The sequence below is a fragment of the Microtus ochrogaster genome, chromosome 8 (genome assembly GCF_000317375.1).
Source record: "Microtus ochrogaster isolate Prairie Vole_2 chromosome 8, MicOch1.0, whole genome shotgun sequence".
Classification (NCBI taxonomy): domain Eukaryota; kingdom Metazoa; phylum Chordata; class Mammalia; order Rodentia; family Cricetidae; genus Microtus; species Microtus ochrogaster.
In genome coordinates, this window is record NC_022015.1 from 19,931,161 (window position 1) to 19,956,868 (window position 25,708).

The following is a 25,708-nucleotide window of genomic DNA, read 5'->3' on the forward strand; positions in this document are numbered from 1 at the left end:
AAATAAATATATAAATAAATAAACAAACACGTAAATAATGATGATGATGATGATGATGATGATGAAATGTAGAAGCAAGAAGCAGGGCATTTGCTCCTTCCTATCAAACCATGCCTTTTTTGGTAAATCTTTTCTGCATTTATTGTGTGTGTGGGGGCACACATGCGTACTTGAACGCACGCGCTCATGTGCACATGCATGTAGGTGTCATTGTTCCTGAGTGGAGGTCAAAGGATACCTTGCAAAAGTCTATTTTCGAAAGCATGTAGGTGAGAATGAAATGAAATTTACACCTGGCGATGCTGAAGCATGCATGGGCAGCCCGTGCATGGCTGTTCTGTTGAACTCGTCCATATTGGGTTTCATGGTCTAAGTTGATGAGGACACCTGAGTCCTCAAGAGGGCACCAGATTTCATTACAGATGGTTGCGAGCCACCATGTGGTTGCTGGGAATTAAACCAAGACCTTTGGAAGAACAGGCAGTGCTCTTAATGGCTGAGCCATCTCTCCAGCCTATGCTTTTATAAAAAAAGCATGTAGGTCCTAGACTCTAAATTGGTTTGTCGAGCATGGCAGCAGGCCCTCTCAGCCACTAAGTCATCTCCCGCCATGCATCCTGTTTTTAACTTTAACTGACTCATACTTAAAGAAACAACATGGGACGAACCTCCTAGCACATTTGAGCCCGATGGTCTTACTAACCTCCCCTCTTCAGAATTAAAGCTCTGGACCCTGAACGGCAGCTGCCTCCTCTTCCTGTTCCCGCCAGCTGCCCTTCTGTTTTGTTATGACACCCAAGTACGTAGGCGCTCGGATCATCTTCCACATTTAACAACTTGTAAGTAATCGTGACCTGTTATTTGAAACCCAAATGTAACTGGGTGTCTCATATTTTATGTACTAAACCTGCTGTTGGGTCCGAAGCTCTTTATTTACAGATAAGATATTTAATATTCTGTTGTTCCCTGGAGACATGCTCTGCTTAGGTAGCCCAGGATAGCCGGCCTGGGCTCCCGGTGGTCCCACCTCCTTAGTGGCATGCACCACCAAGGCTCTCTGTATTTAACAGCAAGGTCAACCGACTTCTGCACACCGAAGGTTGCCTGCCTCCATCTCATTCATCTGTGCTGCCCAGAAGGATTAGCTGTTCATGCCCTGCAACCCTCCAGCAGGCCACGAGCTCGAATCTCTTTCCTACTAGCTTTCTCTGGAACACCCAAGTTTTTTATTTATGGTGGGGATCTAAACCAGAGCCTTGAGCTTCTAAAAAGTGTTCCTACCACCAAACCTCACTCACAGACAAACACCAGGTATTATAAAGTTGGAAGTTTGGGTATTTACAGCAAAGGACCACGTAGGAAAGACAGATGGGCTGAGGGCACACGGCAGCAAGGCGGCTGCAAGTTCAGAACTAGACGTCTGAGCTCGGCTGCAAACTAGGTCGGCTATGTGTGGTTGGGATAAGGGGTAGAGGCATGGTATCTCTAAGGTCTTTCACTTCCAAAGGCACCAACTAAAGGACCTTGCAGCCTTTAGAGTCTCAGAATCTGGCCACTGCAGAGACCCAGACATGATGCAACACTGCCACCTGTCGGTTGGTCAAAGAGCTGCAACCCTCATGCAATTGGCTTCCCTCGACTCCTGCCCCCACCGAACCTCCCTCTTCTTCACCCATGTTATCCTGGAATTCACTTTGGAACCCAAACTGGCTTTGAACTCCAGGCAGTCACGGGCTGGGATTACAGGTGCGAGCCACCTACATCCAGTTCCCCAAATAGTTTTGGACTCCCTCGTTGCTGTCTGAAACACAGTTTTGCTGAGAATTCTGTTCAGTTTGGTGAGGCCAGAATGCCTCCTTACCCCTAGGACTTCCTGTTAGTAATTCTGCACCATCGGCCCCTGCTGTGCTCCTCGGCTGTGAATTCCCACTTGCCCACACTGTCTTCAGAGTCCTGTCTTAGAGGCAGATTTCTGGATGATTCTGTTCTAATCACTTGCCTCCTGATCACTCTTTTTGTTTTTTCGAGACAGAGTTTCTCTGTGTAACAGCCCTGGCTGTCCTGGAACTCTCCATAAACCAGGCTGGCCTTGAACTCACAGAGATCCGCCTGCCTCTGCCTCCTGAGTGCGGGGATAAAGGCGTGCGCCACCACCACCACTTCTGCTGTCGTTGACAGATCTACCACTGTGAAACTCCAGTTCCCATCTCCTTCCACTCTCTCTTCTCTTTACCCCACTTTCCGCTTGTTGTTTTCCCTCCCAACTGACTGAGCAGCTGCTGTGGAGATGGTGGTAGGTGGATCTTCCTGCCCCTCTCAGGCCTGAGCCTCAGCTGGTTCAGCATCGTCCCTTCCCCTGCCCCTTCGCTGTACTCCTCTCTTTCTACAGACCCCTGCGAGGTGAAAAGGTTCTAACCTGCACCACACTCCTGTCCGGTCTTCAGCTGTATTCTGGCTGCCTGGGCCACTTAGGGGCTCAAGCCTGTAATCCCAGCATGTGGGAGGGTAAGGTAGGAGGTAGGAGGATTTCAACAAGTCTGAAGCAGCCTGGGCTACATATACAGTTAGGTCCAGAACAGCCTGGGCTACTGTGAAAAATTATGTCTCAAAAATAAATAAGTAAATATATAATAAAGCAACCAAATGCCCAGTGGGCTGAGCTATATGAATTCGCAAAAATGATCCAGGCAGTGGTGGTGCACACCTTTAATGCCAGCTCTTGGGAAGCAGAGGCAGTTCAAGGACTTGAGTTCAAGGCCAACCTTGTTTACAGAGTGAGTTTCACGACTATACAGGGAAACCCTATTGAAAGAGAGAGAAAGAAACTTGTTAAAATGGCCAAATATTGGCAAGTTCATGCGCTATAGCAAACATGCAGGGCAGTCATGCCATCAGAGAGGCCACTTGGTTCAGTGACTCAGCTCAGACTCCGGGACGGCAGGATCTGAGTCTCAACAGTGTCTCAGCCTTTTATTGTCTGTAACAGGGATAATGGTGCAGAGACCCTGGGTTGCTAAGCTCCGAGGGACGTCGTCAGGCATACAGTAGGTGTGCTGGGTGAAGAAATGACGGAAGCATCCTGCAAGTGTGGCGGGCACTGGAGGAGGTGGCAGTGTGTGCCCGGGAAGAAGGAGTCATGTCTGCCAGGCAGAGGTGGCTGAGGTCAAAGCGATTTGATGCTGAAAAGCCGAGAATGACACTGGAGAGATGGGAGGCGAGCCAAGTCTGTTTAGCCTGGGAATTGGGGTGGATCCCAGGAACCCCCACAGAGCTGGACGTGAAGTGTGGTCACCTCAGCCACCCAAAGGAGGCCGAGGCAGCCAACAGAAAGTGGTAAAGCCCTGAACTTGGGCAACAGTGAAAGGGAAAGCAGGGAAGGTGTGAGAGCTACTTCTGAGGTGGAATTTGCTAAACTGGCAGCTGTTATGTATCGAAGCCTCGGGTTTGTGTTCCAAGTGGTTGAACACAAATGCAGCAGAAGTTTGGGCAAGAGGAACATCAGGAGAAGGTGGGACGGGCATGGGAGCCCTGGACAAGTGGGTACCACTGAGTGCTGATCAGCTTAGCCTCCCCACAGGGGTCATTCCTATTTTTTTCTTTTCTTTTTCTTTCTTTCTTTCTTTCTTTCTTTCTTTCTTTTTTTTGTTTGTTTTTTTGTTTTTTGGGACAGGATTTCTCTGTAGTTTTGGAGCCTGTCCTGGAACTAGCTCTTGTAGACCAGGCTGGCCTCAAACTCACAGACATTCACCTGCCTCTGCCTCCTGAATGCTGGGATTAAAGATGTGAGCCACCACCACTGGGCAGAAATTCCTATTTCTAAAAGCATAGAAACCAAATCTCAGAGTCTCGGTCTGGTGGTGCCTTGGTGCCCTGTTTACCACACAGCTGGGGAGGGAACTGGTGGTTTTCTGCAGGTGTTAACGTAGACGCCCACAAGAAACATGGATGGTGCCCAGACAGAGTAGGTAGATGGGTCTGTTCCCGGAAGATGCGAGGGTGAGGAGTAGCCAGACTGTGGGCATGGTGTCTGAGCATGGGGGGGGGGGGCCGCAGGCAGAGGTGTGGCTGACAACGCCTAGAGAGGAATGAAGAGCGGATGTTTGGGGGTTGTGGGGAGAAGATTCAATAAATAGTGCTTGGGCAGGGTAAGTGGAAGCTGCAAATGGGTCATTGGACTTTGCAACTTAGTGACTAAGAGGCCTCGGCTAAAGCAGTCTGGGTAATGTGTGATGGAAACAGCCCGCAAGGTCACAGTCAAAAATTACACAGTGAGGTGAGGAAGTGGAGGCGGTGCGTGTGAACCACTGGCTTCAGGCGCTGAGCAGAGCAAGGGCCCTCACCCAGAGCAGCGTGGCTCGCTTGGGTCATCTGGAAAGCCTGTTTTAACTCTCCGCTGCCTGGGCTCGTTGTGGATCAACTACTGATTCTGAGCTGGGGGATCCCAGGTATCTGGGTGTTCCGAGTCCCCGCACATCCCAGCATATGAAGGTTAAAAGCAGTGCGCGGCAGAGCCCACGAGATGGCTGAGAGGGTAAAGGCGCCTACCACCTAGCCTGAGTCTCATCCCTGTGTCTCATCCCTATGTCCCACATGGAGAAAAGGAAGAACTGACTCTCCCAAAGGGAGAGGGAGGGAGAAGGAGAGGGAGGAAGAGAGAGAGAGAGAGAGAGAGAGAGAGAGAGAGAGAGAGAGAGAGAGAATGGATGTTAAAATGCAGCAGCAGCATTAGGAACTGGGACTTCGCTGCTGCAGAACCTGGCTGGGCTCAGATCCCAGGCTCAGAGGGGTGAGGTTCGAACCTCTGCTCACCGCAGCACCTACTCAAATACCTCCAAGTCATCCAGTCAGCCCCAGGGACTATCAACAGGAGGATGGATGAAGAAAACATGGTATATCTGCTTAGGGAAGCTTTAGCCTCAAAGGAAAACAAAATTATACCATCTACAGAGCACGGTTAGAACTGGAAATCATGTTAAGACAAACACTGCATGTTTTCTCCCAGATACAGAGTCTAGATTGAAAACTAAAACCACAGAAGTAGAGGGAAGCTGTCTGGGGGAAGATGCGGACTAGCTGGAGGCTTGAGGAGGCCAAGGTGATGGGCGAAGAAGATCAAAGGGCACCGTAGTCACGGCTGAAACTATTTTCTACAGATAACATATGCTAATAAACATGAATGAAAAGGGAGAGAAACTCTGCAAAGACGCCAGGTGGTGGCGCATGCCTTTAATTCCAGCACTCGGGAGGCAGAGGCAGGCGGATCTCTGTGAGTTCCAGTCCAATGGGGGCTATCTAACAAGTCCTTGACTCAACAAAACAAAACAACAAACAAGCAAAAAGTTTGAGGCCAGGTTCAGCGAAATAGCTCATTCAGGAGAGATGCCAGCCACCAAATTTAACCAACTGCGTTCCATCTCAGGACCCTACACAATAAAAGGAGAAGCCCACCCCTACTCTACACACCCAAATAAATATATATAAATGTAACTTTGAAAATTAAAAAATATTAGCCAGGCATGGTGGTGCACGCCTTTAATCCCAGTCCTCTGGGGACAGAGAACAGGTAAATTTCTAGGACTTTGAAGCCAACCTGGTCTACATAGCAAGTTGCAGAATAGCCAGGACTATGTAGGGAGACAATGTCCCAAAAAATAAAAATAAAATTACAATTAAAAAATATAAAAAAGTTAAAAGCCTGGTGGCTGTGTAATATGATACCATCTGACTCCACTGATATAAAGTGCCAGGAAAGACAAACTGATAAAGTCAGAGCAATGCATGCTGGGAGCAAAGCCTGAACTAACATGGCTGGGGTCGTTTAGGGTGATGAAGGTGTTCAGCTCAGTGAAGTTGCTGAGACTCATGACTTATATAACAAGAACCAGTGCTGTGACCAATTTCACAGCCATTCTCCAACCACGTGAAACAGTGGCTACAAACAGCAGCAGGAAGACAACACTCAGGAAACAAGAAACCCCAGGAGAGGTGGCGTCATCACCAACCCCAGCACCCCCAGGGCTGACCTATGAAGAGAGCTTGAGGCCAGCCTGGGCTGCTGAGGGAGACCCTGTCAAGAGAGAAGGAGGAGAAAGAGGAGGAAGACCAGAAGGAGCTGAGCAGAGGAGTTTACATGAAGCCACCTCCTTACCACTAGGGCTGGAGCCAAGGCCTCTCGCTTGCCAGGAAAGCACCCTGGCCCTTACTTCAGAGATTTTTTTCAGTGGCTTCATCGCACAGGTCAGATGGGTTATTCATGACCTCATTCTTCAGGCTCGGCCCTTTCCCAAGCACAGCTGAGAACATTGAAGGTCTCAGCTTCTTTCTTCCGACCCCTCCCAAAAGGTCAGGAAATTCAGATGAATTAGGGGCTGCACCGGAAGACTGAGTATGAGAACAAAAGATCCTTCTGGTCCTCCCTTGCCTTAGGCTCGCAAGAATACGACGCCCAGGGACCAAAGCGCATTTCCCATTCTAACTTTTAAAGATTTGCTTTACGTGTATGCGTGTTTTGCCTCCATGTGCGTGTGTTCACTACACATGTACACTCGGAGGCCATAAGTTACTGGCGCCCCTGGAACTGGAGTCACAGCTGCCCGTGAGCCCCTGTGTGAGTGCTAGGAAGCGACCCCCAGCCCTCTGCAGGAGCGGCAAGCGCTCTAACTGCCGAGCTGCGGCTTCACTCTCTGTGTCTCTTGCACAACAGAATTAGTGCAGAGCCGTGCAGAAATGTTGAGCCCTGGGCCCCCGCTGGGGTTGGGAGGGAATTAGGGTGCCCTGTAGAATGCACAGCAGGAATCTAATCGCTAGCAGAGCTTCTGAGTCTGGAAAGGTCAGCGGCCGCAATGCGCGGGTGCCCGCCATTCCAGGGCACTCACTGACTGTGCGCTGTCTTAGGTCCTGCCCACAGTCCTCCACACTGCGCGGCTTTCGTGTTTATAATTGGAAAATTGAGGCTGGGAAAGAGAAACTTCCTAAAGAGCAGAGCGGGAGAGGGAGGAGGTGGGAGGAGGCAGCGATCGCTCCTCTCTCTCCACAGTGAGTGCTTTCAGGAGAACCCAGCTGCTTCAGCCCCCAGACTTCGCCCACACAGATGGCTCGGAGATGAGCGGACCTGGCTGCCTGGTGTAGGGCACACTGTTCACAGAGTTTCCACTTGGGGGATAAACAAACACATCTGCTGTTCTTTAAGCCCCACTGGCTAAGACTCCCAACAAAAGGCATCTCCAGAGTGGGTCTGAATAGCCAGGCTCTCCTAATTGGCAGCTGCGGAAAAGGCACTAATTCAGAGAGAGGCTGAGCTTCCAGGGGAGCCAGGCTGGTGCAGGGAGTTGCCTGGTGGGGACAGCTGTCAGCCAAGGACAGATTGCAGTCCTTGCCGTGTTATCCACGGGGGACGTTCCTCCTCGGCACCTACACTGCCAACAATAATTTCACTCAGCCGACCTCTCAAGGGCTACCTTTTAAATTGATTATCTGGAATGAATAAAACTCTGATGAAATTGACATGGCATTATGGGGTACAGCTAATTTGTTGGTGGAGCGCTTCCCTGACATGCAGCAAGTCCTGGGTCCTGTCACTAGCGCACCTTCCGAGACCGAGGCAGGAGGATCAGAAGTTCAAGGTCACCCTCCACAGTGTAGAGAGCTGAAGTCAGCTTGGTTATATGAGGCCTTTTCTTCAAAAAGAAATTAACAAATAAAATAAAAAGGTGTTTCGGGTGTGGTGGTGTGAGCCTGTAACTCTAACTACTATAGACAATGAGACAGGAGAACTTCATGTTCAAGGCCAGCCTGGGCCATCTTCGTGATCTTCATGTGAGGTTTAGATTTAAACACAGGGCAAGAGGCGCGTGTAAACTAAGCAGTCCTGGTCAGGGGTGGCCCTGCCCATTATCGCTGTTCCTCCTGCAAGGTGCCCTGACCAGTAGCCTAAGGCAGCCTCCTCCTCGAGACACACTAGGTCCTGGAGTTTTGGCATAAGCTTTCCAGGAAATTCTAATTTTTGGAGATGATTATTTCACTAATGTCAGAGCCAAAAAGAAGGCACAGTGTCTCCTTCTGGTGTCTTCATTCTGGCCTTGGGAGATGGCCTAGGGGTAAAGTGTGACGTGGGATGTCCTTCTGTACACTGTGAATATGTGTTGCTTTTATTGGTTGATAAATAAAGCTGCTTTGGGCTATGGCAGGGCAGAATATAGCCAGGTGGAAAAGCCAAACTGAATACAGGGAGAAAGGAGGTGCAGTTGAGGGAGACGCCAGCAGCTCCTGGAGAAGCAAGATGTGAGGTAACAAGCCATGAGCTTCGTGGTAGAATATAAACGAATAGAAATGGGTTAATTTAAGTTGTAAGAGCTAGTTAATAATATTTCTGAGCTAACAGGTCAAACAGTTTGTAATTAATATTGAGCCTCAGAGTAATTATTTGGGAACCGGTAGGTGGGAGAGAAACCTCCAGTTACAAAAGCGCTTGCTGTAAAAGCGTGAAGAGTCCCAGAACGCACAGAACAAGCATGGAAACCCAAACTAAGGTGAATGGCTTCACAACCACAACTATCCCCATTTTATAGGCAAGGAAATGGAGGTACAAAACAGTGTAAGTCCATACAACTGGGAAGTGTGGGCTGGGGGTATAAGCTGACTGGCCATATCAGGGACTCACTCACACATGCCACCACCACGAAGAAGAGATGGTCACAGATCTAGCTCAATTTTGTTCCTCCTTTTCTTCTGATTTGTGCCTGTAGTCACTTTGGAACCCAGAAAAGACAGGGCTGAAGATAGAAATCAGTAGACAAAGGACCCAAGCTGCCTGGAGCAATGGATCCTCCAGGGTGACTGCCCTCCCAGGGGGCCACTGGCTGCCCCAGAAGTGGAGCAGTCCTCTTAGGCAACCAGACTGCTCCAGCGAGCACTTCTTCCTGGTCAGAAAAGAGAAAACAGTGGACCAGACCACATGACACATCAATACAGAGTTCTTTGAGGGACACCCAAGATTCCAGGGTTTTGTTCCTGGCCTGTAGTATGAGCTGGAAACATCTGGATTGCAATCCTGACTCCACCCCATGTTCCCTTGGGCTCTCTGAAAGTGAGTGTCACCAGGGGACAGTTGTCAGGGCAAGGGGACAATTCCCATCTGTGTCTGAGACAAGGCCTGGCCACCAGCCACAGACTCCAGCTTTGTCCTTCCTTCTGCTTCTGTAGATTCATTCAGCGAACACCAGGTGGAGACAGAGTCTGGTCCACACTGCAGCTTCCTGACAAGTTCTTTCCAATGCTCCCTCACTTGTTAGGGAACAGAAATGACTTCCCAATAGGGCCCAGTAAAGCCCCCATCACAAGTGCTAAGATGGTACAAATACTTTGAGGACAGAGGTAAGGCCGCAAGGGGCTGGTTCTGAGACAGGTTAACTTTGACCAGGGAGTGCTCGATTGGCAGAGAAAGGCCACAGGTACCCGGGAGAGGTGGTAGATACTAATAGATGCAATTCCGGTACTTGGAAAGGAACGAGAGAAAAGGAATGAGCCAGGCAGATCCAGGCTTGGAGGAGAGTTCAGAACCGGGTTCTGTTCACTGAGCAACAGGAAGTCACTGGAAAATACAATGAAGATTAACGTTTCAATATTTAGGGACCAGTGAGATGGGTCAGTGTGTAAAGGCGCTTGCCTTCAAGTGTGATGACTTTAATCCCAGAACCCACGCGATAGAAGGAGAAAACTGATTCCTGAAAGGTGTCCTCTGGCTTCCACTCCATGGTACATGCTTGCCCGGACACAGACATACATTTAGACTGTGTCTAGGGTTCTTGGTGAAGAAGCTATGGAAAGGGCTTTGGCAAGAGGCAGTGAACCAGAATGAACTGTGACAGCAGGGCATGCTTCTCAAGGTCATAGGGACAGCGCTTGGCCACTAGGATGCTCGCATGGGCTCAGCGGTACTCAGCGCTTGGCCCAGTATAACCCCGACTCCCACCTGCTTCCGCCACGCTCTGGACTGGCCCCTTTGTTTCGCTGGCTCCCCAGCCTGGACCTCATCTATCCTCTCCTCACTTATTTCACGCAGGTCACTAGCCCTTACCAGCCTTCTGGCTGAGCCCAGAGTCACATGTGTGAGCAGCAATGTACCAGAACCTTGGGGATAGGATGCTCGGAAGAGGCGAACTAGAAGAAACGACCAGGGATGCTGCGGAAGTAACTCCAGGGGATGTGACCACTGGATAAGAGAGGGCAACAAAGTGAGTGGGTGGGTATCCCCCATCTCCGTTCAAGATGGTGACGAAGGAGAAAGAGAAGAAGCATCAGAATAGCTGCTCAAGAGAAAACACCAAACATGGAGATGGAGAGTCTGGCGTTCCAAAAGTGGAACCTAATCTCTCAGGAGGCAGATGGATAGTGAGTTCGAGGCTACCCTGATCTATAGAGTGAGTTCCTGGACAGACAGGGCTACACAGAGACATCCTGTCTCAAACAACAAAGAGTGCTGGCATTGCGGGTATGCACCACACCAGGCCCCAGACCCAAAGTCTTAAGCAGAAATTTTGTTTGTTTGTTTTTTTGTTTTTCGAGACAGGGTTTCTCTGTGGCTTTGGAGCCTGTCCTGGAACTAGCTCTGTAGACCAGGCTGGTCTTGAACTCACAGAGATCCGCCTGCCTCTGCCTCCCAAGTGCTGGGATTAAAGGCGTGCGCCACCACCGCCCGGCAAGCAGAATAATTTAAAACCTCAAAAATTCAAGGTTGGAGCCTAAAGAGATGGCTCAGTGGGCAAACTTCTTGACTCACTAGAACAAAGACCTGATCAGACTCCCCAGGAGCCACACAAAAGTGGTCTGCAGTCCTCACAAACTGAGTGTAAGTGTGTGTGTGTGTGCATGTGTATTAGGGGGCAGATCCTTTATCTCAGTGGCCTGCCAGCTTGTGAGTTCCAGGTTCATTCAGTGAGAGATCTAGTCTACAAAGAAGAGGAGGTGGAGAATGAGAGGGAAATGGACTAGTCATTTGGTCACTAACCGGGCATAGGGGCCTGTACCTGGAGGCTTCTCTCCTGCCTGCCGATTCCCAAATAACCACTCTCAGGCTTAATGTTAATTACAAACTGTTTGGCCTATTAGCTCAGGCTTATCATTAATTTATTTTATTATTTAATATTTACATTAATCTAGCTCTTACAACTAATAGCCTATATTTTGCCGAGAGGCTTGTGGCTTGTTACCTCACACTTGCTTTTCCAGCAGCTGTCGGCATCTCCCTGACTCCACCCTTTTTCTCTTTATCTTTCCTTGGATTTCCTACTTGGCTCTATTCTGCCTGCCTATTGGCCAAATCAGCTTCTTTATTAACCAATGGTAATAAAACATCCACAGCATACAGAAGGGTGTCCTACATCAATGGCCCATGACTTTAATCCCAGTATTTAGGAGTCAGAGGCAGGCAGATCTCTGTAAGTTTGTGGCTAGCTTGGTCTCCATAGTGAGTTCCAAGACAGCCAGAGCTACATAGTATGACCCTGTCTCAGGAAGAGAAAGAGAGAGAGAGAGAGAGAGAGAGAGAGAGAGAGAGAGAGAGAAAAGTATACTAGTTTATCACCTCTGATCTACACACACACACAAACACACAGGCACACACACACACAGATGCTCATGGACATCACCATGGCCTCCCTAGAACAAAGCTCTAGGTTTGTGACCTCAGAGTGACCTACATAAAGTCCCATCCCTGCCACCTGACCACTGTGTCACCTAGACTAGATACTTAATCTCACTGTGGTCAGTTTCCTTGTTGGTAAGTTAAAAGTAGTTCTCAAAGGACTGTTGATTCAAGACTGTCACAAACAGCCGGGTACCCAAAAACAGGCTAGTGAGAGGTTCGGGCATCTGCAAAGCTGGTTGAGTTTTCCTGCATCCCTGCAACATCTTCCGGGTGCAGAAACCCAGGATCTGACGGGGTAAATAACTTCCCGGAGTTTCCACAACTGCAAAAACCCCTCAAGCCCAGGTCAGTGTTACTTTAGAAGGGAAAGGCCCACCGGGCATGGTGTTGATCCCAGCACGTGAGAGGCAGAGCCAGGCAAACTTCTGTGAGTTTAAGGCCAGCCTGATCCATACAGGGTGTTCAGGAATGCTAGCTGGAGCTACATCCAGAGCAGGCTCCACGGTCAAGGCAGAGGGATACAAACCAGGATGAAGGGCAGAGGATGGGGAAGGAGACCCCAGAGAGGGAGAGGAAACACAAAGGGTTCAAATATGAGCCACATAAATGCCAGGATGGGACACAGGACACAGGATGAGCACAAGGAGCAAGAGCTGGACCACTGAGCCGCATCCGTGCCCCAATGCTATTGTCATTTTTACAGAAGCAAGAAAAAGAGGCCGAGAGGATGTGAGGTCTGCCCATTGTCCCGCAGACTGTCCTTGTCGTACTCTGGACTCAACAGGTGCTATGACTCCCAAGCCTGACTCCTATGGCCGGACCACAGGCTCGGACTTCTACCCCTCCCCCACCCTGCGGGGGATGAGACAGGACTTTGCCTCTGCTTCTCTTGACTGCTAACAAGGGGCAGAGTCCGAGACTGCTCCTCTCTCCAGGTTCCCACTACCAGCCCATTTGCCCCCAGCACCTCGACCGCCTCCGTTCCATCCCCCAACTTCTGCTCTTAGGGCTCAACACAGAAGGAACAATGAAGCAAGAGGAGAGCTTTGGGGGTTCAACCAAGTTCGAGAGAAGTCAGGTTGGGAAGAAGTCCAGGAGAGACAAGAGGGGGAAGAGGGTCTTCCGAGAAGAGGGAGGGGTGGAGATGACTGGACTCGGGAGAGGGACAGACAGTAGGGGATACCGGAGACAGGGAGACAAAGCGAGACTTATGTCACCTTCAGGGTCCATGGTGACTTGGAGCAGCCGGTCAGTGTGTCCGCCACTGTTCAGATCGATGTTCCCAGAGGCTGAGGCTGGGGGTGGGGCTGCCAGAGAGAGTGGGGAGGGGCCTCGCTGAGCCAGTCCTTCCGGAGAGGCCTCTGGTCCTCGGCCTGGACCTACGCTGTAGCCCAGGGTCTGGGAGAGCTGTGAGATTCAGGAATGCTGCTTCCTCTGGCACCAAAGAGGCCCTGTTTTCTCCCACTTCCAGCCCTGCTGGAGTTCCCTCCGAGTGCATGGCTACGAACGCCGGACCCACTCTCCTGTGAGGGTCGGAAGGCCTTGGTAGCGGTGCACTGACCCGCAGGCCCAATTCTATTCCTCCCACCCATCCCGACCTCGGAGAGAAGGTCTCACCTGTAAATCCACCTGCCTGTGTTCCTGCCTCTACGCTAAGGTTAAGGCTTACACCACCACATCCAGACCATTCTCCTTTCATTTCAAATACCTTCTCTTGTGTGCCATTTGTTTTTAGCTATACAGTGGTTCGCTAGTCAAGGAAGAAGGTATGTGAGGGACCAAGAAGGAACCCCACAAATGTCCCCAGATTCTCCCTTTCTCTTCCTGAGAGCCACAGTTTGAATGTGTCTCTCCAAAGCCAATGTGTTGAAAACTTTTCCCCAAAATTTATACAGCTGAGGTATTGGGAGGTGGGGTCTTTGGGAGGTGCTTAGATGAGGTTGTGAGGGTGACATGGAGACTCTGACATCAGTGGCTCTAGAAGACAGAGCCACGCCACACGTTCTTACTCATACGTGGCTCCTTGCTGTCTATCTCTTGTTGTGTGTGTTTAACCTAGAGTACGTGTGGGAGCCAGAAAACCAGAGATGGACCACCAGGTGAATACCTAGGGGCAGGGACAGTAAATACAGGTAAAGTTAAAGTAGAGAGAGAGATACTGGGGGTGGAAAGGTTCAGGCCTGGGGGTGGGAATTAGATTTTGGAAGGTTCATCCAAAATGAAGGTATATGCTAAAGTTACAGGGAAACCTACAATCTCCCAACTCAAGAAAAAGCTATTAGTGGAGACAGCAGAACACTGGTGGCATGAAAGAGAGAAGAGGTGAACTCAGGGCTGAAGTGGGGATAAGGGGTTTGGACAGGGTAGGGAGGTGGGTTAGCCAAATTTAAAAGTTATTTTTAAATATATTTGTGTATATATATGTGTATATACTTATATAATATATATTATATTTTTAAACATATATCTATAGTTTGTTTATTTGCTTTTGTTTTTGTTTTTTTGAGACAGGGTTTCTCTGTGTAGCCCTTGCTGTCCTAGAACTCACTCTGTAGACCAGGCTGGCCTCAAATTCAGAGATCAGCCTGCCTCTGCCTCCCGAGTGCTGGGGTCAAAGGTGTGCATCACCACACCTGGACGCCAAACTGCATTTTAATATTTATGGTTATAGCCATAGATCTGTGCTGCCCGGCGCTTCAGGCAGAGGAGTTTCTTTGTGCAGCCAATTGTGGTTGATACAGAGACTAGCAGCTGGCCAAGGGCTGGGTATAAATAGCCCTGAGTTCTCAGCTGCGGATGGGTCACCTATACCAACCACCACCACCCAAAGCTCAGGAAATACCGTGGGGTTGAGGGTAGAAAGACTTTAAGAGTCAGAGATTAGGGAAGGGAGCTGTAAAATGCCAACGTCTGGGCCTGGTATGGCTGCTGCACATACGAAGTCACAGAAGCTGTGGTTGTCTGCAGAGTCAACTCTCATCACTGAAGGGCCCCATCCCATGGAAGGAGCTCCTGGCAGTTGATAGACAGGTGCTGAGGAAAGGAGAGAAAGTCACTCTCCCGTGCCCCGTGGGCGACCACACACCATGCATACAGGGGCAGCACCAACTGAACAACAAAAAAGGAGAAAGAGAACGGGATCTGGAGGGAGATGGGGTGGTCGGAGGCAGTGGTCGATAGATCGGGTCAATGTGCTTTGAGTAAATGTATCCCCACCACCACCCTCTCATCTCAGGATCTCACTGTGTAGCCCTGGCTGGCCTGGAATCCACTGTGTAGTCCAGGCTAACCTCAAGCTCACATTGCTCTGTCTCCCTTTCCTCCCCAGTGCTGAAAATGAAGGTGTATGTCATCACACACGGCTAACGTATGACCTTTCAAATAATAACAAAGTATTAATTAATAAACCAATCTAGCCAGTCGGTGGTGACAACGCCTTTAATCCCAGTACATGGCAGGCAGAGGCAAGGGCATTTCTGTGAGTTCAAAACCAGGCTGGTCTACTGAACTAGTTTCAGGACAGCCAAGGCTGTTACACAAAGAAACCCTGTCTGGAAAATCCAATCCAAACCAAACCAAAACAAAACAATAAAACAGTCTAGAGGGTTAGAGAGATGGTTCAAAGGTTAAGAGCCCTTGCTGCTCTTGCAAAGGATCTGGATTCAGTTCCCAGCATGCCTATAACCAGCTCATGGTCAGTTATTGGGGGATCTGACGCCCTCTGCTGGCTGCTGAGAGTGTCAGTCATCCACATGGTTCACTTACATACATGCAGGCAAACACTTATACAAATAAAAGAAAATAAATAAGTCTTTTTTAAAAGTCTGGGAGCTCCATGTGGCAGTGCACACCTTTGTTTCAACACCGAGAAAACAGAGGCAGGGTCTCTGAGTTGGAGGGTCAGTTTGGTCTACGTAGTGAGATCTCATCTCAAAACAACAACAAAAAGCTGGGCAGCAAGAGCTTCACTTTTTGTCCTTGTTAATAGATTATTAGCTAAAATATGTAAATGTTTAGTGATATAAATATGTTAGGGGCTGGAGAGATGGATCAGCTGTTAAGAACACTTGCTGTTCTTGCAGGGACCTGTGCTCAGTTCCCAGCACCACATCTGGCTCACAAACATCTGTAAGGCCAGCTCCAGGAGGACGTGGTGCCCTCTGCTGACCTTTTAAACTTTAGAGTCTAAAAGCATCAGGCACACATGGGATGTCCCTGCATACACACACAGGCCAAACACTCACACACATAAAATAAAACAAACCTAAAAAACAGTGTTGATGAGTGAATAGGTATGCAATAATAAACCTTAACATTATGTTTATGCTCAAAATTTTGATCAAATCATATTTTTTAAAAAAGATGTACAGCCGGGCGGTGGTCGCGCACACCTTTAATCCCAGCACTAAGGAGGCAGAGGTAGGTGGATCTCTGTGAGTTCGAGACTAGCCTGGTCTACAAGAACTAGTTCTGGGACAGGCTCCAAAACCACAGAGAAACCCTGTCTTGAAAAACTAAAAAAAATAAATAAATAAATAAATAAATAAATAAATAAATAAATAAATAAATAAGATGTACAATAATGAGGAAGAGAGACAGAGCGCATGCTCAGTACTCTGGCCATGTGATGCCCTCCCTCCTCCCCTGACATCCACGGGCACCAGGCACACATGTGATGCGCTACAGATGTGTAGGCAGAGTACTCAAACACATCAAACAGAAAATATTTATTTATTTATTTTGTGTGTATGAGTGCTCTATCTGCATACGTGCCTACACACCAGAAGAGCGCACTGCATCCAATTACAGATGGTTGTGAGCCCATGCGGGTACTGGGAACTGAACTCAGAACCTATGGAAGAGCAGCCAGTGCATCAGACACTAAATGATAAATACTTTAAAAAAGCGTTTTTAAAGAAAAAAAAAGGGGGGGAGAGAAGGAGGAAGAGGGAGAAGGAGTGGAGAAATACGGGGGGGGGGGAGCGGGAGGGCGGTCGAGCTAGGACGTTCACCATCCTGAGAGAAGTGCGCTCCTGTCTGAGAGCCAGCAGGGTCTTCAGTTATCACTGAAAACCGTCCTTGCTTCAGTCTTTTGGGGACTGATTGCCAAAGCCCAGTATCTTCCAGCGCCCCTCCAACCACCGCCACCACTTCCTCTGCCTCTTGCTTGGGGACTAAGGTGAAGCAAACCAGGCATGGGGCGGGGGAGGGAATGAGGGGTGCAGAAGTTAAGGGTTTCTCACTGCAGAGACCGTTCGCCCCAGTACTTCTCTTGCCTGGCTTTGTACCCGGGAAGTGCGTCCCACAGCCCGTGAAGAGTGTCAAGCTGCTCTTCCCATCCCACCCTGCCGTTATCATTTTTTCCCGATTGATCTCGTTGTTATATTTTGGTTCGGTTTTTGAGACTGGATCTTGCCGTGTAGATCGGGCTGGCCTGGAACTTACTTACTGTGTAGCCCAGGCTGCCCTCTAATTCATGGCAGTCTTTTTGCCTCAGCCTGGGATCACAGACGTGTGTCACCCTTGAAGCGTTTCTCCCGCGTCTTTCAGGCCCTCCTTCATGCGGCAAGTCTTCAATTGTAGTATTCCCCGAGTGTGGTTGGGATTATTTCGCCTTTTTTTTTCCAGGACACACAACTAAACTACATTTCCCAGCATCCTTTGGTTCTAAGACCACCACAAGCCCGAATTCTGGTTAACTGGAGTATGCTACTGGTCTCTTCCAGGCCTGGACCCTGCAGACTGTTGAACTTCCTCTTTTTTCCTCCTACCAACTGGCAGAAAGCAGAACAGTCCCTGACCCTCGCAGAATGAAGAGTACAAAATGGAAGGAGAACGGGTCCCCGGATGCTCCAAATGCTGGCCGTCAATTGTTGCAGAAATAGAGAAATAGCTCTTGACCTTTCCTTTCTTCCCCTCTGCCCCCTCCTCACCATTTAAAAAATCTTGAACATTTATTTACTTTTAAAATTTTTTAAAAAAGCATATGGATGTTTCTCCTGAATGCAAGTCTGTGTACCACCTGCATACATGGTGTCTGAGGAAGCCAAAGAAGGGTGTCAGATCACTTGGGACTGAAGTTACGGTTATGAGCCCTCTTGTGGATGCTGGCAATCAAACTGGGTCCTCTGGAATTGTAGCCAGTACTGTCAGCTTCTGTGCCATCTGCAGCCTTGGCCCTTTCAAGGTTTTATTTATTTGTTTGTTTGTTTTGAGACAGGGTCTCTCTATGTAGCCCTGTGTAGTCTGGAACTCACTCTGTAGATCAGGTTGGCCTCAAGCTCAGAGAGATCCACCTGCCTCTGCCTCCAGACTGCTTAAAGTATGCACCATGGCTCCCAGCTTCCTGATCTTTAAAAAAAAAATATCAAAGTCTTGATATGTCTATAGTTCAGACTGGGTTCGTGCCTCAGCTTTCTGATTGCTGGGATTATGGGGCAGCCTCCCCTGTAACAAACACACCCCAAATGTCAACAGTTTAACTCAAGGGAGTTTTTCTGCTGGGCACAGTACGCAATTGTTCAGTAGATGATATTACCTCTCTATTATACACCACACCACTATTACTGCTGGTCAGACTGCTCACCATAGCTCCTGCCTGTAATCCCAGCCACTCTGGGGGGGGGGCATTTGAGCCCAGCCTGGACCAAATACTGATACAACATAAAAGGACAACAAACAGCCAGAGACCCTATCTCCGACCCTGACGCCCTCTTAGTGCCCACCCAACCATGTTTCTGAGTTCCAAGCGTGTTTCTGAGTTCATTCATGCACTAACCTTCTGTGTTGTAACCGTGTATTCGGTAGCTCTTGGTGCTGGACTCCAGAGCTGCAAAGATGATACACACAGCAGCAGAGGAGGGGCCCCTGCTCTGACGTCTCCACAGCCAAACAACCTGGCCTTGGCCTTGGAACTCAGTTGGTGGCTTGCTCAGCACGCACAAAGTCCTGAGTGTGACCCCCAGCACTACATATGCCAGGCACATTGGCAAACACCTGCATTCCAGCACTTAGGAGGTGTGTATGTGTATGTGTGTGTGGGGGGGGGGGGATCAGAAGTTCAAGGTCAGGGAGCAGGGAGAGGACTCGGTAGGTAAGCACACTGCTGTGCAAACAGGAGGACCTGAGTTTGGGTTCCCAGCACCTATGGGAAAAAGTTGGATGTGGTCATGTTCTCCTGTAACCCCAGTGCTGTTCGGGTTAGGGGAGGATCACTAGTACTTGCTGGCCACCAGCCCAGTAAAAAAAAAAAAAATAATAATAATAATAATAATAATAATAATAATATACATGAGAGCTCCGGGTCCAGTAAGAGACCCTGTCTCAAGGGCAGAGACTGTCCGTATAGTCTCCTCTGTCCTTCACAAGAACACACAGAGCTCAAGATCGTCCCCTCTATACAGTGAGTTCAAAGCCACCCCTGAATTATATGAGACTGTCCCTCAAAACAAGCCAACCAATCAAAAATCAACAAAACCATAGGGCCCGGTCATTCCCAGCACGGTGGGAGGAGCCTAGGAGTGGAGCACAGTCTGTTTAAAGAGGGGCAGGGCAAGAGGACCGCTTGGCCTAGGCGTTGACATTTGAGCCGATCTCTACAGTTGAGGAGGAGTTTGATGAGAAGCCATGCTTGGTGTGCTGTGGGGACAGCTGGGGGTGGGCTGGCTTGAGGCAGAGCCTGCACAAATGCACTGACGAGCAGGAGGTTTTCTCGGCCAACAGTCGATTTTGTTTCCACTGGGACCTCTGCGAAGATGCAGACAGCCTGTCCTGACGTCACAGACCATAGGGAGGGAATTGGGCAAACGGGGGCTACTTGTAACTCGCTGTGAGAACAGCTAGATGGCTCACCCCAAGATGCCCACCTTACAGGTGCCTCACCCCAAATAACCCTCCGGGGTTTAGACATTCTCTCCTGATTTTGTTCCTCCTCTGGGATTTCAGAATCACATGGTTATATTCCTTTCTGGTTGACAGGGGGAGGTCTGCCTCCTGCCACACAGTCTGATCACAGTGGGTCATGACTGGGCCTGTTTTTCAGAGCTGACAGGAAACCTCCATCCCTGCCACAGGAGCCTTGTCTCTCCTCCCCAGGCTTTGCCCGCCCGTGCTGGATAAACACAGAATCAGAAATGAGCAAGCGAAGGGAAAGAGAGGCCGCTCTGAACACTCACTGTTAGGAAGAGAGAAGTGACATTGCTAAGTGCAGGCCCTTTCTGGTGAGGGATTTTGTTAACCCTCCCCTGTCCATGTCTTCTCTCTATGTGGAATTTTTACTTAGGATAGTGAAGCTAAATTGAAAGCCCTGGATTCTCTCCCTTCCTATCCTTCTCAGAACTGAGGACAGAATTCAGGGCACACACACTAGGCATCCATCAGAGCTACATCCCAAATCTCGTAATCCCGATCTTAAGTGAATCTTTGAGAGTAAACAGAAACTTGAGTCTTCTTTGTGATGCTGATTTTCTTCTTTGACTTAGTGTCTTAGGTAACCCAGCCCAGCTTTGAATAGGCAGAGCTTAGGTCCAACCCTGCCTCCTGAGTCCCGGACACAGGTGTGCACTGTGTGTTTGTTTTATTTACAGGTTTGACGTCATTCTGGGGCTAGAGATAAACACTGTGTCACTGGGCTACATCAACTACGCTGCTCTTTGTAGGAGAGTGTGTGTGTGTGTGTGTGTGTGTGTGTGTGTGTGTGTGTGTGTGCATGCACATGTGTGAATTCTGTTTTTGAAGAACTTTGGGGCTTGGAATACAGCTGTGTGGGAAAGTGCTTACCACGTAAGGATGAGAACCTGAGTTTGGATCCCTAATACCTTCATAAAACCAGATCCAGTGTGCACATCTGCAATCCCAGTTCCGCTACAGTGAGAGAGGAAGAGGCAGATCGACCTCCGGAATCTCAGGGACCACGAGCCTCGCGTATGGAGCACAAGTGAACAAGAGAACTTGTCTTAACACAGAAGCGACGACTGACACCCACGGCTGTCCTCTGACCTCCACATCCATGCCCTTTGCTCACTCACATGCACAAACATGCACACATCACACACAGAGAAAGAGTGAGACGGGAGGAGAGAGAAAGAAAGAATGAACTGGGCCAGACCTCGTGTCTGTAATAACAGTTCTTACGAGACTGAGACAGGAGGACTGCTTTGAGTTTGAGGCCTGCATGGTCTACATAGTGAGTTCCAGCACATAGTGTAACACCCTGTCTGAAGAAAATCCAAAACACTAACCCAACAACGAACCCTGCACACCACAATAGTAACTGGCCAGGAGAGAGGCCCAACAGTAGCCAAAGGTTGTGGGAGTAACCAACCACCTTCAGATTGGATCTGGGGCCTGCTCCCCAGCAGGGAAGTCACTCCTACTTGTACTATAAACCTGGTAAAAACCCATGACTCAGGAGACCGCAGGCCAAGGGGAACTTACTGAATACAGTCTTGCTAATGGACGTGGTGACAAAACAGCCTTCTGATTATTTACGCTTATACTCACAGATTACTTCTACCCTCACCCTTGGCCATAGACGGTTCTCTTTGCAGTGCTCAGCAGCTAATGCAGATGCATGCATGGTCGGAGTGCTGGGAGTGAGTGGCTGCGGACCGCTCATTCCTGAGTGGGGGGTTTATGCTAGACTCAGGGAACATGGAGGAAGAGGGATGGAAAGTATGTGTTATCATTCATAAAGAGATGAGGCTGGTGCCACGAGGGGCACCCGAGGCCTCCCCTGGAGCGCGAGGGAGGCAGACAGATTGATTCGCCATACAGGGAGAGCTGGGGTATAGAGTTTATTTAGTGGTTTTTGGGAATGGCATAAGTAAGGGGTTATGGAAGGGGGGAAAGGGGAGAGAGGAAAGGGGAGGGACAGAGAGAGGAAAGAGAGAGGGGAGAGAGAAGAAAGAAGGGGAGAAGGGGTATATATAGTAAAGACATCTTGTTTACATGTATGAAAAATACATTGTAAACATGCATAAAAAGTAAATGAAAACATTGGTTGTATTAAAAAGGTGACAGGGCTGGGGATGTGGCTTAGTTGGCACAGTGTTTACCTTACTTGCATGAGATCCTGGGTTCCAACCCCAGAACCACATAACATAGACATAGTAGCACATGCCTGTAATCCCAGCATTCAGGAGATGGAGGCAGGAGAATTAGAAGTTCAAGATCATCCTTGAGCCAGGCTGTGGTGGCACATGCCTTTAATCCCAGCACTCGGGAGGCAGAGGCAGGTGGACAAAAGCTAGTTCCAGGACAGGCACCAAAGCTACACAGCGAAGCCTTGCCTCTAAAAACCAAAAGAAAAAGAAAAAGAAAATATTAAGTATATTTATTGTATTACTGTTTTGGGAAGGGGTATACCTGGCACACATATGGTGGTCAGAGGAAAATTTACAAAAACTGAGTCTCTTTTTTGGGATGTAGGGGCATATATCTTTAACCCTAGAACTCAGGAAACAGAGGCAGGTAAATCTCTGTAAGTTTAAGGCCAGCCTGCTTTACATAGAAAGTTCCAGAACATCCAGGGCTACATAATGAGATACTTTTTTAAAAAAGGAATTGTTTTGAAAGGCTGACTCTTTCCCTTCACCATTGTGTCCAAAGGACTGAACTTGGCAGCATCGGCTTGGTGGCAAGCTCCTTTGGCACTGAATCATCACTGAGTCATGGCCAGAGTCAGTGTTTGGGAGGTACATACACCATGCTCAGGAAGGAGAGCTCTATCCTGACGGCCAGTGATGCAGGCAGACCCTCCCCAGACAAAGTGGCCTTTCAGGAGGATCCTTGGTAGCCTGCGGATCTTGGCTGTCATGCAGAGTGCCACAGATGTCCTTTCAAAATTGTTATTCCATTTTCTCTGGATTTATACCCACAGTGAGGCTATTGGGTCGTGGCAGTGCTGTTTTAGCTTTTTGAGGAGCCGTGTTCTGTCTTCCCATCAGTTTACATCCTCAACAGTGTGAGAGCCTGCTGCCTTTTTCATCCCTGCCAGGACTTCATAGCATACAGAGGATTCCCCTCTGTATGTTATTAATATATTTTATTACTAGTGGTTATTAAAGAAGCTGTTTCAGCCAATGGCTTTGTAGAGTAAAGCCAGGCGGGAAATTCAAGCAGAGATATAGAAAGTAAGCAAAGTCAGGAAGATGCCATGTAGCTGCCAGCTGCCAGCCAGAACCTTAATGGTAGACCACAGTTTCAAGATGATATACAGATTAATAGAAATGGGTTAATTTAGGTAGTAAGAGTTAGCTAAAAATAGCCTAAGCTATTGGTCAAACAGTCTTGTAATTAATATAGTTTTTGTGTTATTATTTGGGCCCAAGTGAACAGGAAATGAACAAGCAGTCTCTGCCCACAAGCTGGGATTGACATAATGTCAATTATAATCATTATCATTTTGGTAATTCATGTTTTATCCCTAAAACAATTGTCTGATATCAGTGCCAAACAATTAACTGATAGGTTACAATCCTTAGAAAGACAAACTAATGAAATTAAAAGAAATATTCATGGGGGCTGGAGAGATGGCTCAGTGGTTAAGAGCACTGACTGCTCTTCCAGAGGTCCTGAGTTCAACTCCCAGCAACCACATGGTGGCTCACAGCCATCTATAATGAGACCTGGTGCCCCCTTCTGGCTTGCAGGCACACATGGAAGGAATGCTGTACACATAATAAATAAATAAATAAATATTTGAAAAAAAAAGAAAGAAATATTCACACACAGACAGAGGAGTTTAGAGCAGAACCTTACCACACCATTGTATTATGAAACTGAAGAGAAGTGGCCCAAGGTTATTAGAAAACTAACCTTAAGTTATCCGGTTTCCATTGAAGAACAACCACCAGATTATAGGCACCCTGAAGCTATTCAAAAGTTAACTGGGATCCTATAAAATCTTATGTTTGAAGAGGTTTAAGGAAGCAATGGTTTCATATGGTGCGCATTCACCTTTTGGGAAGCAGATGTTAAATTCATGGGCCACAAGGAATGGAATTATTCCACAAGACTGGAAAGATTTAGTTACAACAACATTGGAAGCTGGTCCTGAGTTACAGTGGAGAACCTGGTGGGGAGAGGAAGCTAGGGTCATAGAACAGCGAGATAGGACTAGAGGCTATGAGATTTCCCAAGATTAAATTTTTAGCGAGGGCCATTATGCTGACTTGTAAAGACAGTATACATTTGATGATTTAAATGCTTGAGATAAAATTGTAGAATCAGGAAAGAAGATTGAGTCATTTGCTAAAATTACATAAGGCCCGAAAGAAGCCTTCACTGACTTTTTTTTTATACAAAGCTTGACTTAGGCTGTAAGTAGAATTGTATCAGATGCATAAATTAAACCTTTTGCTTTTGAAAATGCTAATTCAGAGTATGAAAGGGTGATCAGGCTTTTAGGGCAAGATCAGCACCCACAGATGAACGGATTAGAAGTAAAGCTGATATTGGATCTCATGTTTATGATGATGATACTTGGATAGGGGAAGTAATTTCTAAAAATTTTAAGAAAAATCAGAAGGTTGGATGTTTTAATTGTGGTTAACCAGGTCATCTGAAACGGGACTGTAGGCAAGGCATTCCTAGGAACAAAGTTGTTTTCTAGAGATAGTCCAAACGAGAAGGCTCCAGCCTTCTGGAATATGCAGAAGGTGTGGCAAAGGCCCACACTGGACTACTGAATGCAGATCAACATGGGACAGGCAAAGCCACCCTTGGAAATGCCTTAGAGGGCCTCTTGAAGGCCCCTGTGTCAAATCTGGTTCAACCATTTCCAGTCAGCACTGGGGAAACTCTTCCACAGAGCAATTAAAAGACCTAATGCCTGTTGTGGAAACCGTACTGCTCTGTTGATACAGCCACTTTAGAAGATAAAACAAAATTTCTAGGTGAAACCATAAAGCAAATATTTAGTCAACTTCTATAAATGATCAAAGACCAAACTTAAAAATACAAATAAATAGCATTGAAATTGAGGATTTAGTGAGCACAAAGGCAGATGTAGCAATAATTGCATCAAAATTTTGACATCCAAACTGGCCTCTTTAGGAGGTAAATGTTCAGATTCTAGAGATTGAAACCTTATCTCAAGTAAAACAAAGTGCAGGATTGGTCAAGTGTATAGCGCCAGAAGCACAGACAGGAAAATTAAGGCTATATATATATGGCTAACATAGCAGCGAATTTATGGGAACGTGATTTGTTACAGCAATGAAACACCCAGATTAGCCATTTTTCTTTTCTTCTTTTCTTTCTTTTCTCTCTCTCTCTCTCTTTCTTCCTTCTTTCTTTTTTTTTATTGTGTTTTTCAAGATAGGGGTTCTCTGTGTAACAGTCCTGGCTGTTCTAAAACTCACTTTGTAGACCAGGCTGGCCTCAGACTCACTGAGATCCACCTGCCTCTGCCTACTGAGTGCTGGGAATAAAGGCATGCACCACCACTACCAGACTTCTTCTTCTTTTTGTTTGTTTTGTTTCTTTTTTTAATATTTATTTATTTACTTATTTATTTATTATGTATACAATATTCTGTCTGTGTGTCTGCCTGCAGGCCAGAAGAGGGCACCAGACCCCATTACAGATGGTTGTGAGCCACCATGTGGTCGCTGGGAATTGAACTCAGGACCTTTGGAAGAGCAGGCAATGCTCTTAACCTCTGAGCCATCTCTCCAGCCCCTTGTTTTGTTTCTTAACAGAATTTCTCTGTATAGCCCTGGGTGTCCTGGAACTTGCTTTGTAGACCAGGCTGACCTCAAACTCATCCCCCCACTCCCTCTGACTCCCAAGTGCTGGGATTAAAGCTGTGAGCCATGATCACCTGACTGTACAGCATTCTTAAAGGCTGAGCCATCTGTCTAATGCCATCTTTTATCTTTTCAAAAGTATCCATTCCGACTAGGGAGAGGTGCCATCTCAGAGTGGCATGATTTATCTCAGAATGAGTAGTATGAATTTTTCCCCCTTGTAGGCCTGTCTTCTTTTGAGAAATGTCTATTTTGATTTTTAGTCCAGTTTCTGGCTGAATTATTATTTATTTTATGTATATGAGTGTTTTGC

At 47.9% G+C, this 25,708-nt stretch overlaps 1 protein-coding gene across 1 annotated transcript in view; it reads right to left on the reverse strand.

Moving 5' to 3' along the window:
- Qprt (quinolinate phosphoribosyltransferase) overlaps positions 1-12,916 on the reverse strand; it is a 14,890-nt gene extending 1,974 nt beyond the window's left edge. The window contains exon 1 of the mRNA XM_005351281.3: positions 12,862-12,916. Coding sequence (XP_005351338.1) covers positions 12,862-12,874 — 13 coding nt within the window. The 5' untranslated portion in view covers positions 12,875-12,916. The remainder of the gene's footprint in view (positions 1-12,861) is intronic.
- Positions 12,917-25,708: the final 12,792 nt, after the last annotated feature.